The sequence below is a fragment of the Nicotiana tomentosiformis genome, chromosome 3, assembly GCF_000390325.3.
Source record: "Nicotiana tomentosiformis chromosome 3, ASM39032v3, whole genome shotgun sequence".
Classification (NCBI taxonomy): Eukaryota; Viridiplantae; Streptophyta; class Magnoliopsida; order Solanales; family Solanaceae; genus Nicotiana; species Nicotiana tomentosiformis.
Genome location: NC_090814.1, coordinates 93,528,147 through 93,553,016, shown reverse-complemented (window position 1 = coordinate 93,553,016; position 24,870 = coordinate 93,528,147). Strand labels below are relative to the sequence as shown.

Genomic DNA, 24,870 nt, shown 5'->3' with positions numbered 1-24,870 from the left:
GATCTTGGCATTTTTCATGCGATTTTATGAGTTAAAGAAATTGAGCTGAAAAGCATATTACAAATCATGTTGAGGCTATGTGCTAGTATTATTGGGACCCACAGAGGTCATATTATTGTGAAATATTTATTTTAAAATAAAAATTTATACTCAGTCATATTCATTTCATTGCATATCATGTCTCAGTCTCTGTTGTAATTTATTGATACATCATATCATCATTTTTTGGCTATTCTCATGACATTGTGAGCCCATGAAAGAGAGACCGGAGAGATTGATGACTGAGGGAGGCCGAGGGCCTGATGTGAGGATATTTTTGGGATCGGGTTGCACGCCGCAGCAGGCCATGTTGGCTTTATATATATTATACTATTTCACGTGAGTTGACCGTGCGGATCTATATATTATACTATTACACGTGAGTTGGCCGTGCAGATCTATATATTATACTATTGCACGTGAGCTGCTCGTGCGGATCCAGATATTATTATATCACGTGAGTTGTCCATGCAGCACGTGAGTTATCCGTGCAGATCCATATATGATATTATAGCACGTGAGTTGTCCGTGCTTATAGTGCTTGGGTTGTAGGAGCCCCTCATGAGTCTGTACACCCCCAGTGAGCGCAGTCGACTATAAATAGGGATCGAGCTGCACGCTGCAGCATGTATTGTATAGCGCTGAGTGATTGAGTGTGGTAAGCACAGTGAGAGAGAATGCGAGACAATGAGACTGAATACTCTGAGAATGTGAGTACATGAGTGCAATCTCTGAGATACATTGCATTGACATGCACACATAACATATATGCATAGAGAAGTGTTTTCCTCATGCTATACGGTATCACATTATTCATGATTTTTCACACATGTTGACAGATGGGCATAGTGATACATTTGCTTTACGCTGGTTATCTAGGAAAAAAAATGAGATATTTTATTTACTATTGAAATGATTTTTGGAAGAATTATTGTTTTCAAATTATTCATATTTTTGGCAATTTCGGCAAACGATTTGGGTTTTCACTAATGTATTTGAAAGGAAGAACTATTATTTTTGAAATCATGTTTCGGCTGAGCATTTTTATCTCTGTGTTTCTTCTGGTACTATTTGCTTTATGTTATTATGGACTGTTGTGGACTAGTGATTTTGGACCCGACCTTGGTAGAAGCTCGTCACTGCTTTCAACCTACGGCTAGGTTTGTTACTTACTTAGTACATGGGGTAGGTTGTACTGATACTACACTTCTGCATATTGCGTGCAGATATTGGCTGTCGTTGTTGCTGTGCTCGATGGTTGCGGGATCTGAAGATGTACCTGCGTCCCTGTTGTAGCTGCCTCTTGTTCAGGGTAGCCTTAGATTTATAAAAGCTCCGTTTATATATTATTCAAACAGACTATGTATTTATTTCATTTCCGCTTTGTACACTCCATTTTTAGAAACTCATGATTTGTACTACCAGTTCTTGGGGAGATGTATTAGTTTTAGATATTTTCTTTTAATTAATTTTATTGGAATTGGATAGATGGAAATTGGCTTACCTAACGGGTTGGGTTAGGTGCCATCATGACTAGTGGGATTTTGGGTCGTGACATTATCGGTACGGTTCGGTTAATTTTCGTTATTTTTTTAAATGTCATTTAAAAGTCAGTAGTAGAAGCAGAATGCAATAATATACGTACTTTTATAGAACTTAGCAAAACTCTCTAAATATTTTTACTATTTAAAGGGTGATGAATTAAGAAGATGACCAGAGTAGAGATCCATCAACTATTATACAACGACGTAAAAGAAACTAAGTAAAGACTAAAAAAATATAAATCACACGAGTGGAAAGATACTAAGTAAGTTGGGACTCAAGAATAATGTCTATAGAAGATTAAATATTCTAAAATTTAAATTTAAATCATGCCAAAGAAAAAATATTCAATACATTATAGTTTGCTACTAATAATCGGTAGAATACCTTATGTCTTGCTAGTGAATTTGCTTAAAATAATTTAGTTTCAGTAGTAGTATAATAGGTTTCGTAATAAGGATTTTGAGTTTAATTACCTATTGACTTGTAATTATTTTTATAATTTTAAGGCCCAAGAAAAATATTAATGCTTTGTTATTTTTAAACTTAATATATAAATATATTTTTTTAATGTAAATTAATTAGTACGGTTCGATATATTTTTTGATTTATTTTCATAGAATAAAAAAAATATCTTAATTATCGGTACAATTATAGATTTATATATTAAAAAAATATGATTTTATTAATAGAAACCTGGTGGTTTATTATGTTTTTAAATATTGATTGACACCCGGTACTTTACCCCCATTGAAATGCCATTGTATTTCTGTGAATCAAATTGAGAAACCTCTGAGGTTAAGATGAGGCGCGGTTCATGGGAGACGAAGTTGTTGCAAGAATTGGTTCTGTATGCGGCAAGTGCTGCTCTGAGCAGCCTCGTTTTGTTTGTGGGGCTCCGACAACTTGACCCGAACCGACATGCGTCCAAGAAGGCTCTCGAGCACAAGAAGGAAATTGCTAAGCGCCTTGGACGACCTCTAGTTCAAACTAACCCCTATGAGGTTACCCTCCAATCTCGCTTATGTCTTTTCGCTCTTTCCCCCTTTCTGAATTGTTCTTTTAACCATATAATTAAAGTCGCTTCGTTTTGTTATTTATACTTATATTTTTGGTATTATTTTCTTTGCTTTAGATTTTCCTATTCATTTTGGTCTATTATGTAGTATTGTTTAGAAGGAAAGAAGCTGAAGCTAGATTTCAACTTTATTGGTTTTGGATAAAAATGACTTCAAGTGTTAATAACTGGGTTCTAAAGTTAATATTTGTATATATTTAATAAATTTCTTAACACAAATACACTGTTTTGAGCAAAAGCTACTGGCCCGTAGCTGGGCTTCTAGCTCTGCCCCTAGTAGGCCGCTGAAATTGTAAAATGCTGATCCTAAATGCCAGTGGAATCCCAAGGTGTAAGCTTAAAGAAGAGCTAAAATTTGAGAAAAATAGGTTTTGCTTGGAAAAATAAGCTTGTCATGGATTGTTTATTTTGTTGTGAAATGGAAGTTACGAGCAATGCCATGGCACTCACTGGGGAAAGAAGGTTGTCAGCTAGATACTAGGTCTTTCAATCATGATAAATGTTAGAAAAAAACCGAGTCTCAACTGTACATATGTTACTTATTAATTAGTATTATTTTGTGTAGACCATCCTTTATTCAGTGGACAGTCCGTTGGTCAAGTAATAATCACGTCATTGTGCTTGTCAAACAGATAGGTTGTGTTTGGTATGGAGGAATATTGTACTCAATATTCCAGTATATGCATTACTCGAATTCAAAGAAAAACAACTTTTTCTAAAGAAATGTTTTTGATTAAAATGGAAAAATGGATCCCAACTCTTACTCTTTATCACCTGTTTTAACCGACAGTTAGACCCTGTTTTCAGATTTTACTGAAACACTACTACTCCAGTCCTAAATCTTGTATGATTAGCATATCTTTATACTCAACCAAACATGAGATAATGATTTAGAATAATTTCCCAAGGCAAAAGATTGCATGCGAGAACATTCTACTACCTGCCAACGGCACCGGCATCCAATGTTTTTGAAACTTTGTACCCTTTACTTCACTCTCTGAAATCATTGTCGGTGTTTAGCTCAGTTTGGTTAAAACTGATGGAAGTCATTTTAATTTGATATTCCTTGGTGTATAGGGTTCAAATATGTGTGCTTGTCTACTATGATCACTTCCTTATAGAGCTTCTTACCCTTCCAATACCTTGTTTCACAAGGCTGTATTAGAAATTGATTATAACCTACATGATTTATTCATTTAGATGCTATATTTCTTTGTTGGTGCGAATATTTTACACATGCTAGGAACCTGCAGTAAAAAATGATCGTTTTCATATTGAATTATTTGAACCCCTTTGTGCTTTGCTTCAACAGGATATAATAGCCTGTGATGTGATTAACCCTGATCATATAGATGTGGAATTTGATTCAATTGGTGGATTGGAATCTATTAAGCAAGCTCTATATGAATTGGTAATACTTCCCCTGAGGAGGCCTGAACTCTTTTCTGGGAAACTTCTGGGTCCTCAAAAAGGAGTGTTGCTCTATGGACCGCCTGGCACTGGAAAGACCATGCTTGCCAAAGCAATTGCTAAAGAGTCAGGTGCTGTTTTTATTAATGTGAAAATATCGAATCTGATGAGCAAATGGTTTGGTGATGCCCAAAAGCTGGGTGAGTTGGATCTTATTTTTACTCTTTCAAGATTCTTTTTCAGCATTATATTTTCTTAGATATGTTGTTTGATTATTTACGTTTGCTTAGCCCTTCTTGTACTCTCAGTTGTTATTCAGATTAACAAGCATTATTTGACCGCGAGTAAGATATCAAGATAACCTAGTGTTTATTTGCAACTTAATTATTACGGAGTACTCTTTTTTGGGGGTGAGGGGTGGGGTTAAAATTGATCATGGGAAGAGTTGTTTAGTTTTGTCCAGTCCTCTGAAGATCGTGTTAGTGATTTTTCTGTTTGGTATTATCTTGTTCAAATGAAGTTGTCCAGGTGATAAAAATCATGATTTCAAGTCTCTGTGGCTAAGCTTAGATTGCATTTATTATGTGCATGTAAAGTTTACAAGTTATTGATCTGCATTTTTAGAGATATCTCTCTTTCAGTTGAATTTGTTTTTGGGCCATAATACGGTGCTTTTGCTTATTTTGTTTTGTTCTTGTTGAGTAGGGTAAAGAGTAGGGTGTGCACAGTTTTTCCTGAGTGATCATATTTTGAAGTATACTGAACATCAATCCAATCTTGATTTAGAAAAGAAATTTACAAGCAACTATATCCTTAACGGCCTCTATTCCTGATGTGAATGGGCACTCTTTGCCTAAAATCTTAAACCGAACTGTCATTGGTGGTTTTTGAAATCAAGAATTCAAATTGAACATACTCTACTAGGATTGGCTAACTTCAGTTGGGCAGTTACAATTTGTTTTGGCAGTTTCAAAATTCTTTCCAGTTCTAGCAAGTTTCAAACAATTTTCTTGCCGCAAAATTCTGGAATCAGCATCTAAAATCCATGCTTGCGCAGCACAAGGGATCTGAAATTTGTTAATACAATGATTGTAGTGATAGAAAAACTTTAAGTGGATGCTTCACTTCTGAATTTTAGGAATAGGAATGAGAATTATAGATTATTCAAACCAGAAGCAAATTTAGTGAAGTTGAAGAGGTTGCCTTTATCAGATTTCCTGTCCTACACTTCTTATAGGACAATTTAGAAGACACCATATGGTATTCTCCCGTTCATCTTTCGGCTGGAAGAGTTCTAGTACAATGGTTGAAAGAAGCCAATGACGGATTTCTGTCTACCGTTATGAGGTGCAACATATCTCAAATCTACAAATGCTCTTGTTTGGCTTAGTTGAATTTTGAGCGTCCACCTAAGTTGGAAAGAGGGAGAGTGTGAGACAGCTTGAGGCTAGAGGGGAAGAACAAAAACATATAGAGAAGAGTGTGAATTACCTAGCATGAGTAACGTTTGATGGTGACCTCAGCATTGTGTTTTTTTTTTCCTGATGTTTTTTATCAGGTAAATGAGAACTTCCATTAAATGGCATCCAGTAGATGCTAAAAGTTAAAACATCTTAGCAAAAAATAGCTCATGTACAGGTGTTCCTTTAATCACTTTATGTAATTTAAGGAGTTAACAAATCCAAGAATTGATCAACACTATTTACATGTTCAAGTCTACACCAACAAAAAAGATTCTCTAGACATGTAGCCTTTAGCACATATATGGCAGTAATGATTTCCTCAAAGCAAATTAGATTTCTCTCCTCCCAAATACACCAAAATTTGTCTCCCTCAACATTGTCGCATTTTTGGAAAAGAGGGAGTTATGAAGGAAAAAGATGGTATGGAGAGTTTAGTGAGAGGTGAGAGCACTTGATTAGTAAGGTGGGCTGCGGTAGGTTGACAGTTGTAAAATTACATAAAATGTTGTGAAAGATACTCTATTTAGTTTTCGAATGGAATGGACCTAAAGAGGGCGAAAGATACAGAGGATTCATGTAGCTGACTTCAACTAATTTTTGATGGATGTTGATTGATACATATAAGCTTAGTGGTCAGGTATGGTTTCAGTAGCAAAAAAAATGGTTTCAGTAGCATCTTCGTGTTTAAACCAAAGAAAACCACCAAGTCCTCTTCCTTAATAAACCCACGAATAGAGAACACAACGGAGACCACATACACTCCACCACATTGAAGGACGAATACGCACACTAAAACATCACTAGAAGATCCCTTCGATTTTCCTTCACCAAAATCACCGGGGTTGACGACGGCAGAAACTGGGCATTGAGAGAAAAACGAGGAGCGTAGAGAGGGAATTTGTGCCAGTTCTTCAATGGCCAAAATATGGAAGTTGCCGGTGTTGGTAGGAAAATTTAGAAGCGCTATTAAAATTTTATGTATGATAGTTTTGTCCAAAAATATTGAATTATCGCTTAGGTAATTGTTGAAGAATGATGCTTATATTTTGGCCAAAATATTGAATTGTTGCTTAGGTAATTGCTGAAGAATGATGCTTGTATATGGTGATTATGTAAGTGCAGGAATCAATTTGATTTATAACAAAAAGTGCCAAGATTGAATTACCACTTTCTAGTGTGGAAATTTTACTGAGGGCTAGCAAAACTACAATTTGGCATATAACTGTTGAACAATTCTTCTAGAATTCCGAGGACTTCATGGGATGTTGATTGTGAGAACCAGTTCTTGGGAATTAGATGATTTCAGGGCTTCTTTTAATCAATCTTCAGTCTACCGAGGACTATTTATTCCCCCCCCCCCCCAAGAAAAAAGGGAACCTTCAGTCCACTGCAGAATAAATATGGATTATACCATGTCTAAGGTGTCAAAATTTTTCTCTCTCGAAATCTTGGATACAAGTAAAATCTGATATAAAGATACTAGGATACAGTTAATAAATCCTTTTGTCGTATTTTAGGTTTCCAATGTTTTGGGACTATTTGTTTTCCTAGTTTGAAATGGCGACAAGTGTGTAAATATTTTATTTTTAAGGTCAATTCAACTTCTGTATGATCATATGAACTGTATGATCATATGAATCACAAACTTTTTTTTTGTCCGAGACAATTTTTGAATTATGAGAATTCTTTTGTTAGACTACAACAACAATTCTTTTGCTCCAGCACAGAGGATATGACCCTTGATAGGAAGGTGTGGAGGTCAAGAATTAAGGTAGAAGTTTAGCTAGCCGAGCGTTTTCCTTGTTCATATCAGTAGTATTAGTGTACTACTTAGTGTTAGTCTTATATTTTCTTATTCTTAGATGTCTATTATTACTTGTTTTTTTTTTTTTCCGCTTCGGTTCTCTGATTGGTTTTGCTGGTGTTGCTGCTTGTTGTTACTCCCTTCCTTTTTCTCTTTCCGGAATTGAGGGTCTACCGGAAACAACCTCTCTACCTTCTCAAGGTAGGGGTAAGGTCTGCGTATACACTAACCTTCCCAGACCCCACTTGTGGGATTACACTGGGTTTTTTGTTGTTGTTGTTGTTAGACTAAAAGAATAAAACTAAGAGTTCCTATAAAATAGATTCAAGTGTATGTGACATTTGGCTACATATGTTTTCTTGTTGCAAGTAATTGTGTGACATTTGGCTCCATATGTTTTCTTGTTGCAAGTAATTGGTCAACAGATTATGTGTGCTTCTTCATCAAGTCTCAGATGAGCGAACGTGATCTCATGATAATTCATGTGAAAATCCTCAGAATTTGCTCCCTGTGATGTCATTTCATGGAAATAGTTGAACTTCCACACCATAGGCACCCCTGTTGCACTGAAGCCAAGGAGCAAAGTACAGGGAGTTTTTGGCCTGACATGAGGCTCGATTGTGGTTTCCAGGGAGATTCTTTGGTCTAGTTACGTTATAAAACTGGATGCATAAAAACTTTACCTAGAAATTCTTAAGAATAAACACTCTGCCCCCCCTCTCCTCGGGTGAGGTATTATAAACCCTTAAAGCGTAACTAGTATTGGATGCTCTTGGTTTGATTTTTTTTTTTGGTGATTGCTCGTGTTACTGATTTGAGTTAAGTGACTTAAAGTTGGTTTAGCATAGACTTAATATTCGACTTGATGTTAGACTTCTTCATTGATATATGCTTCTGAAATCTTTACAGTTTCCGCTTTGTTTAGTTTGGCGTATAAGCTTCAGCCAGCAATCATATTCATTGACGAAGTGGACAGCTTTTTGGGTCAGCGCAAGGCTACTGACAATGAGGCATTAGCAAACATGAAGACTGAATTCATGGCTTTATGGGATGGTTTTACCACAGATCGTAGGTTCACTCCTTAATGAGATGATTTACTTATTAGTAGCTTTCATTCACCAATCACCACTCATTTGCTGCAAAACTTTATCAGCAAGTTGTGCAATTTGAGATGATCATGTCTTTTAGCTAGTTAATGTGGTCTAGGAAGAAAATTTTGTGACTATTTACTGAGATAGTGCTTATGTAGATAATGCCCGGGTTATGGTACTTGCTGCTACTAATCGGCCATCTGAGCTTGATGAAGCAATTCTTCGACGCCTTCCTCAGGCCTTTGAGATCGGTATGCCTGACTGCAAAGAGAGAGCTGAGATTTTGAAGGTTATCCTGAAGGGCGAGAAGGTACAAGATAACATTGACTATGACCGCATTGCTAGTTTGTGTGATGGATACACTGGTTCAGATCTTCTTGAGCTTTGTAAAAAAGCTGCCTACTTCCCCATCCGGAACCTGCTCAATGATGAGAAGAGTGGAAAGCGATCTGCGGTTAGTATTATATTCTTATTCTAGAAGATTCTAACTTAAAAAGTTGTACTCTCCTTCAGAAAAAGTTGTTAATTGGTAGTTAACTGACACAAATGCAGTTTTAAGGACTGACTTATCTTAAGGGTGGCATGTGGGCCGGTTAGGACCGGCCCCGGCCCAGGACCGCAAGCCCAAATGGGCAGTGGGCCTAAACGGTTCTAACCGGATAGGACCGGGACCGTGGGAGGTGGGCTGGGTAGTGGGCCGGTCCCATAGGCGAGGCCCGCGAGACCGGGACTGGCTGGGAAGTGGGCCGGTTCAAGCGGTCCTAAACGGGCCTATCCGGGCCCAATGACTAGTTTTTTTTAAAAAAAATCTGCCACATTATAGTCTTTATGGCATTTAAAATATGGCCGTTTTACCTGTCAAAATAGCCTTTGGCTATTTATAAATAGGCATTTAGCCCCCCAACTTTGTTTTAACCCCATTTTTTTTATAATTACACTTTTTCTTATATATATAGCTTATATATATATATATATATATATACTATACTATATATACATCTTATATCGAATATAGTTTATATATATACATACTATACTATACTATATGTAACTATATGTACATCTTATATATATATACTAAGTGTATAGCATATATCTTAAGATGTATATATAGTATATATATAAGCTATATTCGATATATATAGATATATACTATATATATACATCTTAAGATATGTATATATATTGAATATATCGAATATATAGTATAGTATAGTATATATATAAGCTTATATATATATATACATATATACTATACTATATTATACTATAAATATATCTTTATATACTATATATACATCTTAAGATATATATAGTATATCTTAAGATGTATACTATCGAATATGGCTTATATACTATGTATATATATATATATATATATATATATCTATATATCTTATGATGTATATATCTTAAGATGTATATATGGTATATTGTATATATATATATATATATATATATATATATATATATATATATATACACACACACACACTATACTATACTATATATACATCTTACTATATATATATATATATCTTAAGATGTATATATAGTATAGTATATTATATATATAAGCTTATATATATAACGAATATAGCTTTTATATATATATATATATATATATTATATAACGCATTGCTTTGAATATCTCTTTACAATATTTTTGTCTTTAAATTTGAATTAAAAAATTTAGGTGACAATTCTATAATATAATTTACAAGGAATTGCCTTAGATATTTTTATTATTATTTTTTTTCTCTAACTTTTATAAAAAAAATTTAAAGATAGAAAGCATCCGTTGGGCCCGCTTGGGCCCACTTAGGTCCGGGACCGGCCCACTTAACCCGGGACCGTTAGTTCGTGGTCCCGGTCCCGGACCGGTTCCAACAAGAAACCCGCGAAGCTCGGGACCCTTTAGGACCGTCCCGTCTAGGACCGGCCCACTTAGGACCGGCCCCGGCCCACATGGCAACCTTAACTTATCTGATGAATGGTTTAAACCAGGTTTAACCACTGGAACAAAAAAAGGATAAAAGGGGACAAAAAAAATAAAAATGTGTCGAAGAACTAGAGCTTGTTGGGTTACAAGAAACAGCAGTTTGATACAGTGCAGAGACGGAATGAGGCCTTTTTTTTTTTTTTTCTACAGAGAGAACCTTTTCAGATGTCCTCCTAAAGTAAACCATTAGAATTTCCTTTGTACGTGCTACCCCTTTGAATGGATATCCAATTGATTTAGGCGCCTGATTCAATTTTGTGATAGGGCGTCGAAGGAAAAATTAAAATAAAAACAAAAGGACCAGTCTAGAATCTTTTTTTTATTTCTTTAAGAAAAAAAAATTCTGCATCTGCAACTGTGACATAATTATTGTTGCACATGTTATTAATTAAGCTGGACAAATTAGAGTAACAAGGCTGCTTAAAGAGAGACACATTTGCAATCTATCTGGGTTAGTTGGTTTTAAGTATCGCTATTTCTCTTTGAGCAGGAGCCAAGGCCGCTGTCGGAATCAGATTTGGAAAGGGTTTTAGCTACATCGAAAAAGACAAATGTTGCTGCAAGTGAATACAGCAGATTAAGTTCACTGTCAGCAGGATGGTCAGGGCATGCAGATTCAGATGATTACCCTGTCCAAGAAGCAATTAGTGAGCTTTCGAAGCTTGTGATTACCCAAATTTTGAATCTCCGGTCAGATAACCGGGATTCTTAATTGGTCACAGGAACTCCTATAAAGTATCAGCCTGTAAATTGCAGCTTCGACAGGAAACTATTTACTTGCAGCAGGATGGTCAAGGCATGTGTGATGATTACCCTGTCCGAGCTGCAATTGACGAGCTATCTAAGCTAGTCGTTTCCCAGATTTTGATTCTTCAATCAGATAAGCAGTATTCTTAGTTGGCTATAGGGATTCCTATAAACTATCAGTCTGTAAAATTTGATTCTCTCGATGATTTTCAGATGGTTTTCACGTATTACATGTTATTTAACTGGCTAGGTATTGAAATTTGTGCTTTTTATGAAAAGGGGAAGAGTATATCTTATCTCCACGTGAACACAAATTTTCCAGTAATTTTAAAATATCTTGACTTCAATTGGAACATTTAATTGACAGCTTTTGATAACGACCACTTATCCTTTGCCGTAAATGCTTATTGCCTCGTGTATCCTAATTTAATCAAAAGGCAGCGATTTATCTTAGGGTATTTGTGGACGGTAGAGACGATCACTGCTGAATTTTATGGGGTGATGGGCAGTGCCCACTCTATCATTTTGGCAGGGCTATATGTCATCTTTCTCTAGGGTGTTATTTGGACCAATTTGTGTCCATATAAAATTTTAGAAGAATTACTAAAAAGCCATTCACTAAATTGCTTAAACTAAAAATAACTGATAGATATATAATATTTGTATAACCGTGTAAATTCACGTAAATCCGGCCAGCTATTTCTGGGGATACTTTTTACCTTATATCGGTTAACAAACTTTAAGCAAATGAGATTTTTTTCATTTAAATTGTTTGTCTTAAATGAACTTTGAATATGAATCTTTCATAATTTTTATTCATTTCATTGAGCATTGAGTCATACCCTCCAAAAAGTCTACACATGTTTTCTTTTAATTTATCTTGGATTAAAATTCGGTAACTTCCTATGACTATAGATGGCCGTAAAGGATTCGAGGATTGGAAGTTTAAACTATTAATGAGCAATATGCGGCTTAGGATATTTCACTTAGACCGTAAGGACCAACTCCTGTAGAATAAGTCTGGTTTTTGTAGTGGCAGTCAATGTTGATTGAAAACGTCAAAGAAGTGTCAGGATTGGAAAATATCCCTGTATTTCCCGTTCTGCCTTGTGATGTCCTTTTGCCTCAAAGTTTGGAGAAAGAAGTGAATAGGGTCTAGCTTGGTGTTTATGAGGATCTAGGGGTACTTGCCTATTTGTGGAACCCAGAGACAGAGTCATCACTGTTCATGTACAAATGCAAATAATTGGTCTGAGCAGAAACTTTAATATCGCACCAAACCATTTGGTCTTAAATCGTACAGAACCAAAATATTCATTTTAGTAGTACTTGCAAGGATGTGGGTCAATGTCTTTTAAGTAATTTCCAGAATTATGCTACTATTTGTGTCTTCCTTTAGAAACTACTCAATATAATGTTTATGTTTCGATCTTCACATTGTAGCTCAAAGCGTTGAAAAGATGACAGGTGTATGGATTCTACAAGTTTTAGTTCCACGAATTCGTTAAACTCCAATATGCCAATAGACGACTGAAAAGTGAACTAGAAATGTCACATGTTTCATACAACGAGTGTAACTAAGCTTAAATGTTATCGAATAAACCCGACCTACCTTACACAGTCTCGCAATAATCTTCATATCCTTGCTTTATTCTGTAAGAAAATACTTTGATGATAAAAAGATGACAATTAATTCAAATCTTATCACCTTAGGTATGGTAGGATAATTGGGATCGATTCATTTTTAACACAAGAATCCTGGTTAAAAATGAAAAAACTTTAAACAGTGCTACTCTATCAACACGAATCTGAATCAGTCAAACTAGTAATTTTAAATACCAACTAATTAAACAAAAAAATAAAAAATCAGAGTTTTTTTTTGGCATCTAAAGAACGGGGATGCCTAACTTGGCACAACTCAGCCACAAAAAGCAAACATTACTCACCACCCCACCCGCCCACCCCTGTTTACACTTTTACTGGTATTGATATAAAAAGTTCACATAGCGTGGAGACCCTTTATTTGGGAAATAAATTTTCAAGTAGCCTGATATTTGTTGAATACAGACGTACTGGACCTAATTTCAAACAATTGTAGCCGTAGGACAAAGTACGTGCCTTTGAAATATATCATGGTTGAAAATGTCTAAATGGTTCATATAATTTTTTAGTATAACTTGACAATTCTTAAAATTCTTTGGTTTCGAACGTCTGATTTATATTAATACTACTGCCCCCCTTCTCAGAAAATACTTGTTTGCACCGGCGTTTATACAAAATAGGGGTGTACAAACCGAACTGGAAAATCACACCAAACCAAAAACACTACCAGAAAATCGTAAATTTTCGACTAATAATTATTGTCGGAAATTTCCGACGGAAATGTCAAAAAAATATTAGGTATGTATTTTTAAAAAAAATTTGACCATATTTCCAACAAAATCGGTCGCAATTTTTGGCGAAAAATTTAGTTTGACTTGTTTGACTTTATTTCAGACCGATTTGGTCGGTAGTTTTTTTAAAAAAATAAAAAAAATTAAATGACAATTCCAACCGATTCAGTCGGAATTTTTTTTAAAAAACCCTACCCGACCCCGTCCCCAAAAACAAAACTTCTCTTTTCTTCCTCCTCCTCCTCTCTACCTCTCATCCTTCTCCCCCATCCCCAAAAACTTGCCCTTTAAAGTCAAACCAAACCGATTAAAAAATCCGATGAGGTTTGGTTTGATTTGGTTATGTATTGAGTGAAAAAAGTCGAACCAAACCGACATATAATATATAATTTTTATATATACTTTTAAGACTTTATATAGAATTTTCTTTAAAAAAATGTCTAGAAATATTTGGGATTCTCTTATGGGATGTAATATCTAATAGAATATGAAGTGCTCAATTTTTATTAACTTTAAATAATGTATTGTATGATCACTTTCTTATCAAGTGTTATTGAAATGCGCCAATCTCTTTATTTATCCATATTCATATATCAAGATCTATTATATTCTTATATCTTTTTCGAATTTGAAGTGATATTTCGATAATTGAAAATTAAATAGAACATATCATTATTTAGGTATCATATTGATTTTTATGTTTAATTATTAAATTCGGTTAACTCTGAAAGTGTACATCAACGAAAATTTACTGCCAGACAACTAAAAAAATAACTATCACGTGTTACTAAGAAAATTCGCCCATAAGAATACTTTAATAGATCATATGTTTGTCAATTTTTCAATTTTTATTAAACATATATTTACTTATAAGAAATTTAACAAAGTAAGATTGACATATTATTCATGTAACTAAAAAACCCAAAAAATTCGAAAAGTCCGACAAAACCGAGCCAATCCAAACCGATATAAATGGTTTGGTTTGGTTTTAATAAAAACCGAACCAACCCGATCCATGTACACCCCTAATACAAAATCAATAGTTATATACCTTACGTATTTTATATACATTTTTACGTAAAATTTCTTTTAACCATGAAATTAATGTTAACATAGTTTAAACACTTAGTATGGATACATATTTTGTCTCATTCCTTCCATAGAAATAAGAGAAAGCACCTGTAAAATAACCCCCTTTTTTTCTGGAAAAGTATAAAAAAGGAATGTTAGAACAAGACAGAAATAGACGCAACAACCTTTAAGGATATAATAAAGCACATAAGCAATTTGAATATTGAAGGTGACTTTAAATTTGCACATGAATTGCTGCTGAAATTGAAAAACGCTACTTCAGTTGGTCAAAATCAAATATGACCACCGGGAATTTTTAACTATAACATCACATATGGAATAATTGATATAGAAAAATATACTCGTTTTAATTAAAAAAACCACGAGAAAAATAAATTTCTAGTCTTACTAGTAAACACATTAAGTATGTCGGACTAGTATTCATATGAATACAATTCGAATATAGACTTACGTACTTAGTCTAACAAAACAAATTTTTAGTCAGATAAACACAACGAAGAAACAACGAGGAGAATCATAAAAGATGACAGAAAAAAACCCATTATTTCTCATTTGACCAATTAAACCTAGCAAATGCCGTCCCCCGTCTGTAGCCGTCTCCTAATTTCAAACACATCAAATTCATTTATAAAGACTTATTCATTGTTCCAACCTGCCAATCGCCCATCCTCTTAATTTATACTCTTTTATTACTAGTACTTTCTTTATGCTTTTCTCAGCACTTTATATTCTTTATTTACTATAATATTCATGATTTTGTCCACCTTGTTCTTATCATCATTTTAGTTCATTCCTCTTTTTGATTTCATTTCACACCCTTTTTTTAATCATGTTTCTGAGTGTGATTGCAATTATTGCTTCATGTTTTCTTCTGAAGCTTATATTGAAAACTTCACTAGTGCAAATTATGAAGAAATGGTGGCAATTGTTCGAGGACGGTTGTTATGTGTACCAGTTCTACAGAGTCCCGCAATTCAACCACAACATGCAGGAAAATCAATTGTATAAAAAAGTTTGCACTTATCTGAATTCTCTGCCGTGTGCTGAAGATTCTGATTTCACCAACCTTTTCTCCGGCGACAAGTCCAATGAAATCAACCTCGTTTTGGATTCTAACCAAATCGTCGTTGACAATTTCCTCGGCGCCAGAGTTTGTTGGATCAACGAACAGGACGAAAACACCGGCCTCAAATCGCTTGTTATGAAAATCAGGAAAAACGACAAGCGTCGAATTCTACAACCCTACCTTCAACATATACACTCTGTGTTCGATGAAATTGAGCAGAGGAAAAAGGAGGTGACATTATTCGTGAACGTAGATAACGAACCTCAGAGAAATGGACGGTGGAGATCAGTGCCGTTTACACATCCAGCAACTTTTGAAACTATCGTGATGGACACGGATCTCAAAAACAAGGTCAAATCCGATTTGGATAATTTCCTAAAGTCGAAACAGTACTATAATCGTCTCGGCAAAATTTGGAAACGGAGTTATCTCCTCTACGGACCTTCCGGCACCGGAAAATCAACATTCATCGCCGGAGTAGCGAATATGCTGAATTACGACGTGTACGACGTCGATTTATCCAGAGTAACAGACGATTCGGATCTGAAGCTGCTTCTGTTACAGACAACGAACAAGTCGTTGATTGTTATCGAAGATCTCGATAGTTATTTAGGGAACAAATCAACGGCTGTGAGCTTATCTGGGATTCTTAACTTTATGGACGGAATATTCTCGTGTTGTGGGGAAGAGCGAATTATGATCTTTACCGTGAATAATAAAGATCAAATTGATCCAACGGTTCTAAGGCCAGGAAGAATTGATGTTCACATACACTTCCCTTTATGTGATTTTAATGCGTTCAAAAGCCTAGCGAATAGTCATTTGGGTTTAAAAGATCACAAGCTGTTCCCACAAGTAGAGGAGATTTTTCAAACCGGGGCGGTTTTGAGCCCGGCTGAGATCGGCGAGATTATGATTTCGAACCGGAGTTCCCCGACCCGGGCGTTGAAATCGGTCATTTCTGCTTTGCATATCAACACGGAGTCGAGGGCAGCGACTCGGCATGCACGGCGGTTGAGTGAGAGCGGGTCGGTTCGAACCGTGGAAGAAACGGGTGACTCGGGAATTTTTTGCAAGGACAGCGTGAGAGAGTTCAAGAAACTATATGGACTTTTACGGATAAGGAGCAGTAGAAAAGATTCATCTTTTGAGTTTGATACATCAGACAAGGATAATTCACGTCATGACAATTAACATATGTTGGTTTCGGTCTTTAATGATGGATCCTTACTTGCATAATCATTTATTTATTTATCTTTCAGAATGATGTAACTTGTTATTTCTAGTGTGTGATTTTTAGTTGATTTAACATAAAGATTGTAGTTAGAATTCATTATCTCATATTGATTAAACTTTGATCAGAGTTATCGCTCTGTTTGCGATAGTTATACATGATGATGCTCTAATCTCTTCTTAGATTTTGAATCTATTTTTATAGCGTTGTACTCTTACATATATGTTATTGCATGTTGAGGTTTTTTTGTTTTTAAGATGAAATAGTCTTAAAATGAGGGTGAATGGGAAATGGAGGGAAAATGAAATTTTTGAGTAAAATTTTAAGTTTTTCTCTCTTGACAATGAGACATTGTCCCATATTGGAAGAGGAAAAGATTTTTGGTGGGTATATATATAATTGCTCTTCTTGTAGTTCTTAAAGAGTTAAGAAGAAAGCAAGCCTCGCGCCGTCGTCATCGTCGCTCGGCTACGACTTCGGCTTCGGATTTGGTCAATTGATTGATTAATTTTTTGGACCAAATTTATTTGTTAATAGTAAGTATTAACGTAAGATTATTCGCATTTATAACGGATATTTTTCAATCCGTGTATTGACCCCAGGCAGCCGCCTAATGCTCTTCCCACCATGAATGTGCTTGCTCCACAAACAAGTGCTTGCTCCACAAACAAGCTAATGGTTGGCTTCGATTTCGGCTTCGGCTTCGGCTTCGGATTCAGATTCGAATTTGGTCAAATGATTGATTGATTAATTTTTTGGACCAAATTTATTTGTTAATAGTAAATATTAACGTAAGATTATCCGCATTTATAACGGATATTTTTCAATTCGTGTATTGACCACCAGGCAGCCGCCTAATGCTCTTCCCACCATGAATGTACTTGCTCCACAAACAAGCTAATGCTTGCTCCACCATAGAGGGTGGGCGATTGTTCTTCTTCAACACTGGTTGCTATATATATGTTCAGCAGCTGTTGAAGAAAGATACACATAATACACAAGACACAAAACTGAAATCGCTCAACAGATTTGGCTATACATTGCACTCCTTCCTCTCAGCATTTCCATACGATTTTCTGAGTTTCTACTCCTTTGTTCTGCATTGTTTTAACTTCAAACAAAGCAACTGTAAGTGTGATTTGCTACCGAACTTTGTGTTCGCTGAAACACTGGGGTTTGAAGTACCGCTACACCAGTGTGTGATTCGTTCTATCCTGGGAGGAAATAATCCATTACCTTGGGTACTAGGAGGGGATTAAATTCCTTAAGGAAACACTGTGAATTCAGTGAGCTCGAATTAATTACTGTTTCATTACGATAACTTATATTTTGCAGAATTATTATTTACAAATACAGCAATATTGGCGGGACTAACAATCTTAAGGAATTTAATTTTATTTCTGTATTTGTGTTGTTCTTATTATTCTGCAAACTAAAACCTTTGTGGTTTTGTGTACTCCCGTTTTGGAGAGTAAAGCCTTCGTGGCGTTTTGTTGGAGATTAAAATCTACGTGATTTTTACTCCAGTTTGAAAATGTGTATTAAACGTTTGTTTGTGTCATTCTTTTACAGAAAAAATGACGACTGAAAGCGAAAACCAAGCTATTCCGATGGTGACTGCCAACGCATCGACAAGCTGAACACCGGCGTTGGCACCGGCAGAAAAACCCGGAAAATTTTCCGGGAATAATTTCAAGCGCTAGCAGCAGAAGATGTTCTTCTACGTAACTACGTTATGCCTACAGAAGTTCATCAAGGAAGATGTTCCTGATCTGCCCGATAAAACTCCAGAGAATGAACGCTTTATCGTGTTTGAAGCGTGGAAGCATTCTGATTTTTTATGCAAGAATTATATTCTTAGCGGACTGGATGATAATCTGTATAATATATACAGTGGCGTGGAGACGTCGAAAGAATTGTGGAATGCGCTTGAAAAGAAATATAAAACTGAAGATGCCGGGATGAAAAAATTTGTTGCCGCAAAATTTTTGGACTACAAAATGGTAGATAGCAAGTCTGTTATTACCCCAAGTCCAGGAATTGCAAGTGATTATTCATGATCTACTTGCTGAAGGTCTTGTCATCAATGAAGCATTCCAAGTAGCAGCAATGATTGAGAAGTTGCCTCCGTTATGGAAGGACTTCAAAAATTATTTGAAACACAAATGAAAGGAAATGTCCCTTGAAGATCTCATTGTTCGGTTGAGAATCGAAGAGGACAATAAAGCTGCTGAAAGGAGAGGCCGTGGAAATTCAACAATAATGGGAGCAAATATTGTTGAAGATAACAAAAAGAGGAAGAAGGCTTCTGGTCTGAAATACAACCCAAGCAAGAAGCGGTTCAGTGGAAACTGCTACAACTGTGGGAAAATGGGACACAAATCTACGGAGTATCGTGCTCCGAAGAAAGACAAGAAAAGGGGTCAAGCAAACATGGTAGTAAACCATGATGATGTTGATAACTTGTGTGCCATGCTTTCTGAATGTAACTTGGTGGGAAATCCTAAACTGTGGTGGTTTGATTCAGGAGCCACTCGCCATGTTTGTGCAGTTAGAGAAGCTTTTGCTACTTATGCTCCTGCTGGACCCGGAGAGACAGTTTATATGGGAAATGCTTCAACAGCAAAAGTTGAAGGATATGGGAAGATATTTCTGAAAATGACTTCTGGCAAGGTCATGACTTTGAACAATGTCCTTCATGTTCCCGAAATGAGAAAGAATTTAGTCTCTACTGGACTTCTTGTTAAGCACGGTTTTAAGTGTATTTTTGTGTCCGACAAGGTTGTCATAAGTAAGAATGAAATATTTGTAGGAAAAGGTTACCTCACCGAGGGCCTTTTCAATCTCAATGTAATGGTTGTGGAAAACAATAATAATATTTCAGTTTCTTTTTACTTACTTGAGTCAAATAATTTATGGCATGTACGTTTGGGTCATGTCAATTATAAAACCTTGCGGAAAATGATTAACTTGGAAGTACTGCCTAAGTTTGAATGCGAAAAATTAAAAAGTCAAACATGTGTGGAATCTAAGTATGTTAAACATCCTTATAAATCAGTTGAAAGGAATTCAAATCCTTTAGACTTAATTCACACAGATATTTGTGACATGAAGTCAATACCATCTCACGGTGGAAAGAAGTATTTCATAACTTTTATTGACGATGGTACTCGATATTGCTATGTTTACTTACTGAATAGTAAAGATGAAGCAATAGACGCATTCAGGCAATACAAAAATGAAGTTGAAACGCAGCTTAACAAGAAAGTAAAAATGATAAGAAGTGATAGGGGTGGTAAATATGAATCTCCTTTTGAAGAAATATGTTTAGAATATGGAATTATTCATCAAACAACAGCTCCTTACACGCCCCAATCTAATGGGATTGCGGAAAGAAAGAATCGCACATTAAAGGAGATGATGAATGCGTTGTTGATAAGTTCTGGTTTGCCACAGAACTTGTGGGGGAAGCCATTCTTACGGCTAATCGAATATTAAATCGAGTGCCCCATAGCAAAACACAATCCATTCCATATGAAAAATGGAAAGGAAGGAAGCCCAACTTGAATTATTTTAAAGTATGGGGGTGTTTGGCAAAAGTACAAGTTCCTAAACCCAAAAGGGTAAAGATAGAACCGAAAATCGTTGATTGTGTTTTCATAGGATATGCGACAAATAATAAAGCATATCGATTTCTGGTTCATAAATCAGAAAATCCCGACATTCATAATAATACGGTTATAGAATCAAATAATGCTGAGTTTTTTGAAAATATATATCTGTATAAAAAGGAATGTGAGTCGTTTGGTGAAGGATCTAAACGACCTCAGAAAGAAATAAAAGAAAGTACATGTAATCAGGAGGATCCAAGACGTAGTAAACGTCAAAGAACTTCTACTTCATTTGGACCAGATTTTGTGACTTTCTTATTGGAGAATGAGCCTCAAACATTTAAAGAAGCTATGACTTCTTCGGAATCATTGTTTTGGAAAGAGGCAGTCAATAGTGAAATAGAATCCATATTGAACAACCATACATGGGAATTGGTTGATCTTCCTCCTGGAAATAAACCTTTGGGTTCTAAATGGATTTTTAAGAGAAAAATCAAAGATGATGGCACTATTGATAAATTCAAGGCAAGACTCGTAGTCAAAGGGTATAGACAACGAGAAGGTCTAGACTACTTTGATACATACTCTCCAGTTACAAGAATTACGTCCATACGGATGTTAGTAGCATTAGCTGCAGTGTATGGTCTTGAAATTCATCAAATGGATGTTAAGACGACCTTCTTAAATGGAGAGTTGGAGGAAGAAATTTACATGGAACAACCTGAAGGGTTTGTGGTTCCAGGTAAAGAAAAGAAGGTATGTAGACTTGTTAAGTCTCTTTACAGACTAAAACAAGCACCCAAACAATGGCATGCGAAATTTGACCAAACAATGTTGTCAAATGGTTTTAAGATAAATGAATGTGATAAATGTGTGTACATTAAAAATGTTCCAAATCACATAGTCATTGTTTGCCTATATGTGAATGATATGTTGATAATGAGTAATGACATTGCTAACATAAATGCTACTAAGCGTATGCTCAATAGCAAGTTTGATATGAAAGACTTGGGAGTTGCTGATTTAATTCTGGGAATTAAGATCCATAAGATTCCTCAAGGTCTGGCATTGTCACAATCTCATTATATTAAGACAGTACTTGAAAAATTCAAGCACTTGGGCTTTAAAATTGCAAAGACTCCAATTGACGTGAATCTTGCATTAGCAAAGAATAAAGGCCAAAGTATATCACAATTGGATTATGCTCGTGTGTTGGGATGCTTAATGTATATCATGAATTGTACACGACCAGATATAGCTTGTGCTATAAGTAAACTGAGTCGATATACGAGCAATCCAGGCCAATCTCATTGGATGGCAATGAAACGAGTTTTGGGATATTTAGAACATACCCAGAACTTTGAATTGCACTACAGTAAATTCCCTGCGGTGATTGAGGGATACTGTGATGCAAATTGGATCACCGGTTCAACTGATTCTAAGTCCACGAGTGGATATGTATTCACTATTGGTGGAGGAGCGGTATCTTGGAAGTCGTCCAAACAAACATGTATTGCCCGCTCTACAATGGAGGCTGAATTCATAGCCTTAGATAAAGCCGGTGAAGAAGCTGAATGGCTCCAGAAATTTCTTGGAAGACATTCCATTTTGGCCCAAACCGTTGGCACCAATATGCATACATTGTGATAGTCAAGCGGCAATTGGAAGGGCTGGGAGCGTTATGTATAACGGTAAATCTCGTCATATACGACGAAGACATAAAACCGTTAGACAATTACTCTCTAGAGGAATTATCACGATTGACTATGTAAAGTCAAGTGATAATGTGTCGGATCCACTTACAAAAGGCCTAACTAGAGAGGTAGTTGAGAAATAATCAAGGGGAATGGGGGATATGGCCGAGAACAAGTCATTGTGGCGGTAAATCTACCTAGAAGACTGGAGATCCCAAGATCTAGGTTCAAGGAGATCAAACAAAGTCATTAATGACGGTTCAACATTGTTAAATAAAATTTTAGTCCGTTCTCGTGATGAGACAATGTTCAGTACCAAGGATAAAGTATTAAGGCTTTTTAATGATTTCTAAATTTGATACGGGGTATATCAAAAAGTGTATCTAGAGGATGACATGTTTAGGAATCACCTATGTAAGTGTGAAGTGTTAGCCGCTTCAAGGAGAACTTTGTAAGGCCAGTTCTCTACGCACTTATGAAACCAGGCGGTGTTCATGGCTGAAACGAACACAACAATGAGAACCAAAGACGGTTAAGGGTTAATTGTGTGACTTATGGTTGTCTAGGTATACACCAAAGATCGATGGTTCAAAGATATCAAATCTACCGATTGACCGAGTATATCCGACATAAGTTTACTACGGAAAGTTCAAAGGGAAACCTACTTATCCAGATGCGATTAATCCTTGCTTATAAATCACACAGTTTTTCAATGCATACTTCCGTGATATAGCCATTCCCCATTCATGTGGGGGATTGTTGAGGTTTTTTGTTTTTAAGATGAAATAGTCTTAAAATGAGGGTGAATTGGAAATGGAGGGAAAATGAAATTTTTGAGTAAAATTTTAAGTTTCCCCCTCTTGACAATGAGACATTGTCCCATATTGAAAGAGGAAAAGATTTTTGGTGGGTATATATATAATTGCTCTTCTTGTAGCTCTTAAAGAGTTAAGAAGAAAGCAAGCCTCGCGCCGTCGTCGTCGTCGCTCGCTCGGCTCGGCTTCGGCTTCGGATTTGGTCAATTGATTGATTAATTTTTTGGACCAAATTTATTTGTTAATAGTAAATATTAACGTAAGATTATCCGCATTTATAACGGATATTTTCCAATCCGTGTATTGACCACCAGGCAGCCGCCTAATGCTCTTCCCACCATGAATGTGCTTGCTCCACAAACAAGCTAATGCTTGCTCCACCATGGAGGGTGGACGATTGTTCTTCTTCAACACTGGCTGCTATATATATGTGCAGCAGCTGTTGAAGAAAGACACACACAATACACAAGACACAAAACTGAAATCGCTCAACAGATTTGGCTATACATTGCACTCCTTCCTCTCAGCATTTCCATACGATTTTCTGAGTTTCTACTCCTTTGTTCTGCATTGTTTTAACTTCAAACAAAACAACTGTAAGTGTGATTTGCTATCGAACTTTGTGTTCGCTGAAACACTGGGGTTTGAAGTACAGCTACACCAGTGTGTGATTCGTTCTATCCTGGGAGGAAATAATCCATTACCTTGGGTATTAGGAGGGATTAAATTCCTTAAGGAAACACTATGAATTCAGTGGGCTCGAATTAATTACTGTTTCATTATGATAACTTATATTTTGCAGAATTATTATTTACAAATACAGCAATATTGGCGGGACTAACATTGCACGTATCAGAATTTGTACCCATGTCTAATTACTTCGTTGTTGCTATTGTCTGTTTATTGCTTTATTTTCACTTCTTTTGAATCGAGGGTCTTTCGTAAACAATTTCTCTACCTTCATCAGGTAGAGATAAGGTCTGCGTACATTTTACCCTCCCAGACCTCATTTGTGAAATTTCACTAGTCTTCTGGTTGCTCTAATCTCTTCTTAATATCTGCTACTAGTAATTATTAGTAGCTCTAATATGTAAATTAAGAAAAATGTTGATAGATTGAGATATGAAAAGTGTATTCAAACAAAGAAGTTTCATCCCGAGTTGTTTTAGACATTGGCAATTTAGCTATTAAATGGTAAAACTTCCATAAAATGAGACTATAAGTAGTGCATTAGTACTTTATTTTTTTTTCTGTGTACGACGTGACCAGAGCAATCACCATGACCAATTCCTAGTTCAATAGCAAGTCTTTCTCGATATTTGTTATTTTATGTAATATTGTGAACGAAATAATGCGACAAGTACGTAACAGCTGGTATTCATAATTGACCATGATAAGTCAAATAATCACCAATGTGCATTAGCAGAAGCACGCAAGATGAGAATGGTCTATCATTAATTGTATATTTTAATCAACATTCCATATACTAGTCAATTTTGTTACCTCTTCAAAATGTCCCTTTTGAAGTTTGAGGAATCAGTGCCATCACTTGAAAAATACAAGAAAAGAAAAACGACTCTCTAGAACGTCTAAAAGGGGAGGGTTCCGACTATTCTCTATTGGAAAAACTGTAGCTGAAGATAGCAAACTTTATTGATTGCCCATAGAGATAAGGTAAGGTAGAAAAGAATCAATCCCCATCAATAAAGGTTATTGACTTTGCTGTTTGATTGCAAGATCTTTGTCAATTCTTTGACTTCGCCAATTGGACAATGAACCACATATTGTA

General features: G+C 35.8%; 3 protein-coding genes across 3 annotated transcripts in view; 2 read left to right on the top strand and 1 right to left on the bottom strand.

Annotated features, from left to right (window-relative positions):
- Window positions 1-24,870, bottom strand: part of LOC104089861 (cytochrome b5) — a 115,619-nt gene that overhangs the window by 81,279 nt on the left and 9,470 nt on the right. The gene's annotated exons all lie outside the window — the stretch shown is intronic.
- Window positions 2,316-11,472, top strand: LOC104086121 (uncharacterized). The gene is made up of 5 exons (XM_009590307.4): window positions 2,316-2,585; window positions 3,972-4,269; window positions 8,246-8,404; window positions 8,586-8,881; window positions 10,920-11,472. The coding sequence occupies exons 1-5, from the start codon at window positions 2,385-2,387 to the stop codon at window positions 11,139-11,141; spliced, it is 1,176 nt and encodes a 391-aa protein (XP_009588602.1). The 5' UTR covers window positions 2,316-2,384; the 3' UTR covers window positions 11,142-11,472.
- LOC104086122 (AAA-ATPase At2g46620-like) lies at window positions 15,122-17,152 on the top strand. The gene has a single exon (XM_009590308.4). It carries the CDS (start codon window positions 15,491-15,493, stop codon window positions 16,919-16,921), a length of 1,431 nt encoding a protein of 476 aa, XP_009588603.1. The 5' UTR covers window positions 15,122-15,490; the 3' UTR covers window positions 16,922-17,152.

Bases quoted from the DNA above. Each gene is read 5' to 3' on its own strand.
- LOC104086121 (XM_009590307.4), top strand. From the start codon at position 2,385: ATGAGGCGCGGTTCATGGGAGACGAAGTTGTTGCAAGAATTGGTTCTG. The intron at 2,586-3,971 runs GTTACCCTCCAA...TTGCTTCAACAG, and splicing joins TTCAAACTAACCCCTATGAG to GATATAATAGCCTGTGATGT. The intron at 4,270-8,245 runs GTGAGTTGGATC...AAATCTTTACAG, and splicing joins TGGTGATGCCCAAAAGCTGG to TTTCCGCTTTGTTTAGTTTG.
- LOC104086122 (XM_009590308.4), top strand. From the start codon at position 15,491: ATGTTTCTGAGTGTGATTGCAATTATTGCTTCATGTTTTCTTCTGAAG.